At 42.2% G+C, this 10,058-nt stretch overlaps 1 protein-coding gene across 9 annotated transcripts in view; it reads left to right on the plus strand.

The window, feature by feature from the left end:
• CAGE1 (cancer antigen 1) overlaps nucleotides 1-9,416 on the plus strand; it is a 35,187-nt gene extending 25,771 nt beyond the window's left edge. For 8 of the 9 annotated variants that reach the window (XM_089776386.1, XM_089776390.1, XM_089776391.1 and 5 more), the window contains 3 exons: nucleotides 7,589-7,657; nucleotides 8,573-8,612; nucleotides 8,877-9,416. In XM_089776386.1, coding sequence (XP_089632512.1) covers nucleotides 7,589-7,657; nucleotides 8,573-8,612; nucleotides 8,877-8,981 — 214 coding nt within the window. In that variant the 3' untranslated portion in view covers nucleotides 8,982-9,416. The remainder of the gene's footprint in view (nucleotides 1-7,588; nucleotides 7,658-8,572; nucleotides 8,613-8,876) is intronic. The other variant, XM_089776392.1, reaches the window with a different exon arrangement.
• Nucleotides 9,417-10,058: the final 642 nt, after the last annotated feature.

The following is a 10,058-nucleotide window of genomic DNA, read 5'->3' on the forward strand; positions in this document are numbered from 1 at the left end:
AATGTAAAACATAAGAAAAAGGATCGTTTTGTACCTTACATATCAACAAACAAAAAGGGTAGGCCTCAGTCCTCAGATGTGGCCATGAAGCATATGTTGAATCTCTGGAAGGGAATTGGAAAGTTGGTTTTATCTTGGGAAAGATGTGTCATTAAGCCTTCACCCAATGTAAGTTAGAGCAGCATAAATGGTCCATTTTACGCTAGCTGCAGTGGCCTAATTTACAAGTTACTGGCTTACATCTGTCCCAAAGAGTAGATATGATATCTGGGAAGTGTCAGTGTGCAAGATCACCTCCTCTGTTGGCTCTGGCCATTCTCTCTACAATGGCAATTGGAGAGGGACACAGGAGGTGTTTTGACTCTTTTATATCATCTGAGGAGCCATTAAAATGGGGGCCTTTCCCAGGCCTGGTTATGCATAATTTAGAATCACTTTGCACTATTCCAGTTGAGGACTGGGATAAGAGCTTTGTAATATACACAGCTTGGGGCTTGTATGTTGTTTATACCACTTGGGTATTGATCTTCTTAAAACTGCAGAAGGAACAAACCCACCAACATCAAATGGAAGTTAGGATTTTTTTACTGAACAGTTTGTTAAAACTGTAGTTACTAACTGCATCCTCAGTAGGCTATTTGGAGTGATTCAGCCATTGGGCTACACTTCCTAAGATAGTTGAAAGTCATGATCAGTCCTATTTTCCTCCTTAACAATGACAATAAAACTATCTGGATTACTTGATCTTTCAACAGCTATCCTTTGTTTCTATTTCTTCTGTCTCTGAGAAGTACATTGAAAGTGGCCATATTGCCAGCACATATTATCTCTCAATTCTTTTTATTTGTTTAATATTCAAACAGTTACCACTCTTCTTTAGACAGAATAGAAAATCTGGGTGTTTTTGAGAAAATTCTGCTTTAGTACAATAACGACAATTCAATTTTGGAAATTAAAACTCTACAGCTGTGATTTTCAAATTGAACACAAGGCAGTTAGAATGTTATGGAGTTGTGGAAGTCTAAATCTCTTAAAGTGCTTTTGAAAATCACAGCCTAAATGCTTAATTATAATCCCATTGAAGTCAATGCGAGTTTTGCCATTGGATTTCAGTAGGAGCAGGCACATTCTCCTAGAGCCTACTCCTCTAAGGTATCAGAGTTAGTCTGTAACAAGAAAAACTTAAAAAACAACAAATAGTCTAGTAGCACTTCTACATGTTTTGTTAGTCTTTAAAGTGCTACTAGACTATTTGTCGTTTTTCCTCTAAGGTAGTGAGTACTCTCTACTCCCATTGATTTTCAGGTATGAAGTTAGGTACCTTTTAATAAAGTAAATCAGAGCAGAGAGCACTTGGCACTTACAGATTCTGGCTCCACATGAGTAGAATATCAGTAGCAAACTTATTTTACTGTTCGAGGACAGGAAGTGATATGGTAACAATGATTAGGCCCAATTTTGCACTGTGCACAGTACTTATTACAGCAGCCAGTCTGCTAATGGTAATAAATCCCAAACTCTGTAAATAAGAGTATATCTAGACTGTGTTGCTCTTTTGGATACTGGAAGTATGCAGAACTAGCAATGCCGCATCTTTAAAAGCAGCTGCTATTTCAGGAAATAGCGGGCATGCTATTCCAGCGTCCCTGTAATGTTAAGGGATTTGTCAGAATAGTGCCTTATTTTGACATTTGGTGCTGTGTAGACAACACCAAATTTCAAAATAAGCTCTTTCAATTTAGACCCAGAATAAGCTACACAATTTAAGTAGCACAAATTGCATAGCTTATTCCAACAGAGGGGTGCTGTCTAGATGCACATTAAGTGTCTGCAGGACCAGTCACTAAAGCCCTGTTTCAGGGCAGCATTTCAGCACATGCTTAATTTTCAACATGTGCTGAAGTGCTGCTATAAATCCAAACGTATTTCCAAAGGTTGACATATATATCCCATACAGCTTGTATGTGACTAATAATATCAGTTATATGATGGAAATAGGTATTATGGACTACCTTTACTTGTCCAGAGTCAGAGAATTTCACAGAGGAATAAATATTAAAAGGGCAACTCAAAATATATTTTCCTAATAAAGTCTCCCTTTGTCTGGTTAGTAGAGACATTCAGTATTTATTTCTCAGCCTACTACAATTTTAAAACATTTTCCTGTTATTTTCTAATTCAAGAAACCCAACCCAAGATTGGGAAGAATAAAAAGCCTCAGTGTCTGTTGATTGACAGATTCTCATGATTTTTAAAAATTAGGCCCAAGGTATATCAATGTTGGTATCCAAAAATGTAGGCAACAAAAACAAAAGACCAATTTTGAAAACTTTGACCAAATTGTCTACTATTATGTGTAGTGAAGTAATAAATACTAAAAGTTTATATGTGTGCTCTGTAAAGTATATGCTTTTTCTTTTGGAAAAATCACATTGTAAGATTTTCCCAATAAAACCTATTATTAGTTATATTTATTATATACAATAGTCATTTACCTTTTAGAAAAAATTCTAGAGACATTTAATAAGATTGAAACTGACAGAATAGAAATAATATGGTTCTGTGGAACTGTTCTAGAAAACTATAGAATTTAAAAGAGAATTACAGTAGACTTCCGATAATCCGGCACCTTTGGGACCCAGGGGGTGCTGGATTATCGGATATGCCGGAGTATCAGGAGGTACTCCAGCAGGGGGGCTGTGACAGGTCTGCGTGTGGAGGGGTCGGCGGGGAACAGCGCAGCGTGGGGCAAACCCTCTGCCGTTTTGCAGGGAGGCGGGGGAAGCCGGCGACAGGTCAGCTGGAGCTGCAAGCAGCAGCGGCAACTTGGGGAAGCGGCGGGGCACAGCAGCTGGGGTGCTGCCGGGTTGGTCCCGCAGTGCTGCCCCTCACCTGAGCAGTGCTGCAGGACCAACCAGGCAGCAGTGCCACTCCTCACCTGGTGCTCTGCCCCACAGCTTCCCCAAGTCCACCGCTGGTCAGTTTCAGCAGCAGCAGCAGTGGACTTGAGGAAGCGGCACGGAGCAGGTCCAATTGTCCAGCTGGCCAGAGCACTTCGGGTTCCAGTTGGTGCCGGACTATCGGGAGTGCCGGACAACTGGAGTTTTACTGTATATGCCTATATTTTTATTATCTAGATCTCATTGTGATAAACACTGTGAATTTACACAATAAGAAAAAGTCTTAATCCCAAAGACTCAGGGGGTAGCTGTCTTTGTCTGTAACTTTAAAAACAACAATTATATATAAAAGCTTTCCTGGGCAAAACCCACTTTCTCAGATGAGCTTGAGTGGAGGAAAAAAAAGCAATCCCAAAGGGTATGTCTACACTACCCCGCTAGTTCGAACTAGCGGGGTAATGTATGCATACCGCACTTGCTAATGAAGCCCGGGATTTGAATTTCCCGGGCTTCATTAGCATAAGCGGGGAGCCGCCATTTTTAAATCCCCGCTGCTTCGAACCCCGTGTAGCGCGGCTACACGGGGCTCGAACTAGGTAGTTCGGACTAGGGTGCCTATTCCGAACTACCGGTACACCTCGTTTCACGAGGAGTAACGGTAGTTCGGAATAGGCACCCTAGTCCGAACTACCTAGTTCGAGCCCCGTGTAGCCGCGCTACACGGGGTTCGAAGCAGCGGGGATTTAAAAATGGCGGCTCCCCGCTTATGCTAATGAAGCCCGGGAAATTCAAATCCCGGGCTTCATTAGCAAGTGCGGTATGCATACATTACCCCGTAGTTCGAACTAGCGGGGTAGTGTAGACATACCCAAAGAGTTTAGATATTGGTCTTTAAAAGGTATTGAGACACCTGATTCGCATTGAAGTCTATGGGTGTTAGATCCATAAATATCTTTGAGGACCTGGGTGTTACAGTCTAAATAAATGACACAAGGGATGGGAGAATAAATTGAGGCACACAGAGGTAAAGTGATTTGCCCAAGTTCACACAACTGGTCAGTAAAACCCAGATGTCATAACTCCTTTTCCACTGTCCTATCCCATAGATTTTCTAGTCTAGTTAAAAATTCTATAGACATGTTATAATCAGTGTTTCCTCTACGATTTTCCATCCATGAGCAGAGTGAGTTTTGTCTTGTGCACCAATATTGAGGTCACGTGAGGTTGTTCGGACATGTGCCACTGTAGCACCCAAGTTATAAACCTCTCCCTTTTACCCTCTGCTGCCATGTCTCCCATCTTCCCCTTGTCCCATCCTCTTCCCTGGTGCCTACTGCTGCCCCCCACCCCCATCCTCCTCTGCTGTCCTGGCTCCTGCCCTTCTCACTCCCCTCCACCCTCCTGGGGCTTGTCACACCTCCCCATCCTCACTGACCCCTGTCCCTGCCCTTCCCATCCCCCCTGTGCCCACCCCTCATCTAGCTCCCATCCCCATCCCCTCTAACCACATACCTTGCTTCTCTCCTCTGCCTTCTGGTGCCCGTCCCTCTCCTCTACTCCCCTCCCCATGTTGACCCTTCTGCTTTACCCCCACAATCCCTCTGGCACCTGCATGTTCCCTTAACCTCCGCACCCTCCTAGTGCCTCCCCCTTCCCTCACTGCCCCTACCCCCCCCCAACACCTGCCCCCTTTGCCCTCTTTCTCCCTGGTGCCCACCCCCTCACCACCCTTTGCCCCAATTCTCCTCACACCCCTCTGCACCCTCACACATGACTTGCTCCCACCCCACTGTCCTCATGCCTACCCCTCCTTTCAACCCCCTTCTCCCGGCACCCACTCTTCCCCTCTTCCTTTCTCTTTCCCACATTGCCCCTCCCCTCTCCTCTCCACTTCCAGCATCTCCCTGTCCCCTCCCCTACCCCCCTCAACACCTTCCCATCCCCCCCACCTCCTCTCCTTTTGCTCTTTCCCCTCATTGTCTCCTCTTGTCCCCCTGGCATTTGTGTCTCCTCCACAATGGCCCTGGGTGCCTTCCCCTTTCTTCTCCTGCCCTGGCTCCCTCCTCTCCCCTCAGCACTAGCCCCTTCCCCTTAGTTATTCCCCTGTCCCTTTCCTTATCTTCTGCCATCCTGACACCTGCACCTGCTGGGCGGGGCACCATGGCGGGTGGCTGCCCTGCGTGCTGGGGCTGGAGCCAAGGCTTTGGTGCAATTTTTAGTACTGTGGCCCCAGCCCAGGGGCAGCTGCACTGTGGCCTGATTCCAGTCCCAGCACAGAAGGCAGCACATCCTGTGTGCAGGGACTTGAGCTGGGGCACTTCCAGCCCAGCAGCCACCACACAGCTGTGGCCGTAGCTGCTTGCAGGGGTTGGGCTACATGGTGAGCAGCTGCCCCATGTGCCGGGACTAGAGTCGGGCTTCTGTGCTATTTTTAGTGCCACGGCCCAGGCTTCAGCTCTGGCAGCCATCACTCAGGCTGCATGATGGCTGTCCAGATGCTCTTGGGGTGGGCAGTCACCCACGGGAACAGCTGGGGCCGCAGCTGCACAGCTCTGCTGAAGGAGTAGGCAGGAATGAAATTCTTGGTGTGTGCCCACCCAGGCGTGCACCTTATAGGGAACTCTGATTATAATTCTCTCAAATTCTGTAGGCCTTCTCTATAAAAGCTATAATTAATTAATAAAATACATCTAATTACAAAATCCAGGGGTGTGTATAACAATGTGTAAGAAAAGAAACCATTTATACTTTTAAAGGAAAAGATTTACCCCCAAAACAATTTAAATATCAATTCACCAATTGTTTACACTTGCACTTCCTGCACCATTTAACAGGCAACGTCTTAAAGGTCAACATACTGGGGTTCTCTTGGTTTACCAGAGGCAAGCATTTTCCTGAGCTAAGTGATATTCAATGAGAACAACCTGCAAACAGTACCACATATTTTACTCTAAGAACTAGTATCTGGAGTGTCTCATCTGATTTCACCTATTGAACTATGGAGGAAGTCCACCCTTATCAGAAGGCTTCCCCCCTCCCAGAGAGGGTTCAGCTGATTGCAGGGACAACAAACAATTAAGCAGGGACAGGATAAAGGGTCATAAGTTCAAAATCAAGGATCCAAAGTGGGACATAGAGCAGAGAACTCTGGACAGTGCCTACTGCACCTGAATGAGGGCTAGGGAGCCAGCAGACAGAGCCCAGAGGAACTCTATCCAGATGTGTGAAACAAGGGAGGAACGGAAGTAGGCCCCAAAGTCACAGAGCACCTCCTCCTCTAACATCCTCTCATGGCATCCTAGACAGCCATTTCAGCCAGTGTTAGGAGGAGGTTTCATTACTTCCTGGGGTCATGGACAGGGTATGCATATATGAAAAGATGTGGGGAAAAGTACAATCAGAACTTCAAAAGGAGGTTCTAGGGTAGTGTTTCTTAAATGTTTTAAGACTGAGGAACACCAAACAATATTTTCTTTTATGAGGAACACCAACGGGGAGAAAAAAAAAGGTCAGGGGAAAAAGGGTCCAGGGGGAAAGTTATTGAGGAAAAAAAGGGTTGGGGGAAAGTTACTGAGCAAAAAAAAAAAAGTCGCCTGCCCCTTTAAGGCATTTTGAATTCTGTTGTTCTGGCCAGTGTGCCACGGAACACAGTTTAAGAAACACTGTTCTAGAAGAGCTGGAAAATGGGCTGCAACTGGCACACTGCAGATGAACATGTGCCAGGGTCTTGCTCTCACCACAAAATGGATAGGCATCAGAGATTGTGCCAATTACATGTCTGTGCTGATGGCTCCATAACGAAGCTGCCAACTGATATCCCTAGCAAGCTGTGGGACTTGTCTGATTTCTGCTGCTGCTACCAAACATAAGAAGAAATGAAGTCTCAGTTACTCAGCCCAAACCTTGATTCAGCAAAGCACTTGAGCATGTTGTCATCTTTAACCATATTAGTAATCCCAGTGAAATCAATGGGTCTAGTCACATGTTTAAAATTAGAGCACATGTTTAAGTGCTTTGCTGCATCAGAACCTTAAATACCAAAGTTACCACTCTGAACTGAATCCAGAAGTGAATAGGAAACCAGTGCTGTTCCTGGAATATTGGTGGCTAACCCTGCTCAATAGCCAAGCAATCCAGCCTTAAAGTCTCAATGGTATGACTAGCCTCAGCAAGGTCCAGAGCTAAGAATAATAACTGCAGGTAGAATGCACTTTTAACCACCAAAGGCACCTCAGATTCTAGAAGCAACTGGGGACCTCTTGGATAAAAGGTGGGACACCTCTTCAACACTGATAACAAGAATCAACCCTGCTGTACTCCCAGGAATTCACTCTATTCCACAAGCATTACCTCCATTGTGTTTGGATTAAGCTTCAGCCATCTTGTTCTAATTCAAGTGCCAATCTAAAACAGGCAGTGGGACCATAAATAAACTGTACCATCCTGATTCAAAAAAAAAAATAGATGTAGATTTTAGTATTAGCTGATAACACTGATCCCCAAATTACTTTCACTACCATTTGAGCCCCCTAATCCTGTGACTTCACATACATTACATGCTGAAGAGGTAGTTTCATGATCTTAATTTCTTTACTGCACCTAACAAAAATATTAATATTGAAAAATAAGGATATATATATATAATATTATATTATTCATTATATAATTACATTGTCTCTTGCTGACAGCTTAGAGAAAAGAAACAAGCATCTGGAAGATTTAATGAAGAAGTACAAAGTAAAAGTCAGAAAGCTGAGGTAAACATCATATAGTTTGAATACCAGAACAAAGGGGTTAAATAATTTCAACCTTTTTTTATAATAGATAATATCAACTAAGGGCCATTTTTTCAGAAAAAAATCTATGCAACTGAGCACTGTCATGATCATCCCCGTCTAGCTGAAAATATAACTATTTTTAATACAAAGTAGCATTGCCAATTTTGGTCAGATGCATTTCTGGAAGTTTCATCAAATGACATCATAAACTTTAATTAAAGAATAATCTTTAATTCCTGGAGACTTCAGGACAAATTTGGGGATTTGGTAATCTTAATGCAAAAATGTTTTTCCATACCTCTTGGTACAACAATAAGATCTTCTAAGTGTGTTGACGGGGAATGCACAATGCTCCTGCTTAGATTCACAGAAATAGTATCAGAGGGGAATTGTATCTTATAATAAAGATGTGATAATAGTGACTACTGTTACTTTAGCACACAGCTGATTTATGCTAAAATATCCTACTATTAGTGTTTCTGTTTGTGTCTCCCTATTTGCTTGCTTGTTTCATACATGTTTTCTTTTAGACTGTAGGTCTTTGCTACAGGGTCTGTCATTTACTGTGTGTTTATACAGTGCCTAGCACAATAGGGTCCAAGTGCAATTGAGGTCTTCAAATGCTACAACACTATAAATAATAAATATGATCAACCTTTCCTCAAACACTCCTTTCACCACAGAATAAGTTGGAATACACCTTTAGCTATTTCAGTAAAGCAGCAGCACATGTTCACTCATGAATTGATGAGGGATAGGGATCAGTTAATTCAATTAGAAAATAATTTTCATTTTTGTTGCCCAGAAGATCTTAGGATGTCTTTCTAGGTTCTAGTACACCAAACAGAAAACTGCCCATGACACAGAAACAAGCTATTTTTGTAATTTCCACAGGAAAAGATGTTGGTCTGCTTTTCCAAATGCTATGACTGAGGTAAGTCAAAGAACGTTGCTAACCATTGTTCATAATCAGAAGTGACTTATTTTCAGGAAAGTTGGCATAAGATATCATTTTTTGGATATTATCTGCTAAGATATACTAGCCCCAATAGCCAGAATTTAGAGCCTTGTTCAGTTTCAGATTAGACTTCATTGTAAATCAATGCATAAGAGCATTTCAATACATTAAGAACAAGAAATAAAAAAAAACTAGAGAAAACTTCAGATTGTGATTTATGTTTTTTCCTATAATTTACAGGGTCAAGATGTTCAAAAATCCAATGAAAACAATGTAGATATTAAAGAACAGAAGATGAAATATTCACTCTATCATTGTCAAAGCAAACTGTATGTGTTCAAGTGATGAATTCAAGTTAGTGTAAAGCATGGACAAAATGCTATTCATTTTTCACCTTTTTTGTATACAGAGACTTAACAATGGAAGGAAACTAAAAGTTTGAGGTTGACTTTTGGATGCAGTGGATTCTTTCCTGAATGCTTTGCATACTGGCCTGAAAAAGGCTTTTCCAAGTTTCAAATCAATATATATTTTGCATTTTGAATAATAGTGAAAAAATAATCCTACCAGTTTGATGTTGAAGATCTTAGTACCTGAAAAGCCTGAGATTGTTTATGTGGAGAAGACATTACCATGGTGGGGAATTTAAAAACAAACTCCAACTTTAATCTGGGAGCATATGAAACACTGCAGATTATACAAATAAATCTGCATGGGATAATGTAATAAGCAGCTGGAGGTTTAAGGCTCCATTATGCACAGTGCCTCCTAGAACTCTCTGAAGCGCAGCTGCTTGCACTTCAAGATCTATCTTTAATTACATAAACAAATACAGTAGAATCTCAGAATTATGAACACCTTGGGAGTGGAGGTTTTTTGGAACTCTGAAATATTTGTAACTGAACAAAAAATTATGGTTGTTCTTTCAAAAGTGTACAACTAAATATTGACTTAATACAGCCTTGAAACTTTACTGTGCAAAAGAAAAATTTTTCTCCCCCCTCTTTTTTTAGTAGTTTGTTTAAGACAGTACTGTACTGTTTGCTTTTTTATTTTTTGTCTCAGCTGCTGCTTATTTGTGTACTTCCAGTTTTAAATAGATGTATGGTTGACTGATCAGTTCATAATCCTTAGGTTCTCCTGTACAATTTTTTCCAGAGCATGTCTGCCTCTTTCAGTGCACAGGTTGTATACCTGTTTTGGGACTGAATCAGGATTATGTAATGAAGAAAACTGATGTACGCAGGACTCCTACCTCATTTGTTGCTGAAGTTGGAACCATATACTGAATGAGGGAGGGGATTATAAAACAAGACAGGAAGGTCTCACGGTTAAGGCAGTTGAACACTGATCTGGGGAACTGAAATCCTCCCCGCCTCTGCCACAGAGATCCTATGTTGGGCAAGTCGTTGTATACCAAAC

Source organism: Pelodiscus sinensis, chromosome 2 (assembly GCF_052426305.1).
Source record: "Pelodiscus sinensis isolate ZL-2025 chromosome 2, ASM5242630v1, whole genome shotgun sequence".
Taxonomy (NCBI): domain Eukaryota; kingdom Metazoa; phylum Chordata; order Testudines; family Trionychidae; genus Pelodiscus; species Pelodiscus sinensis.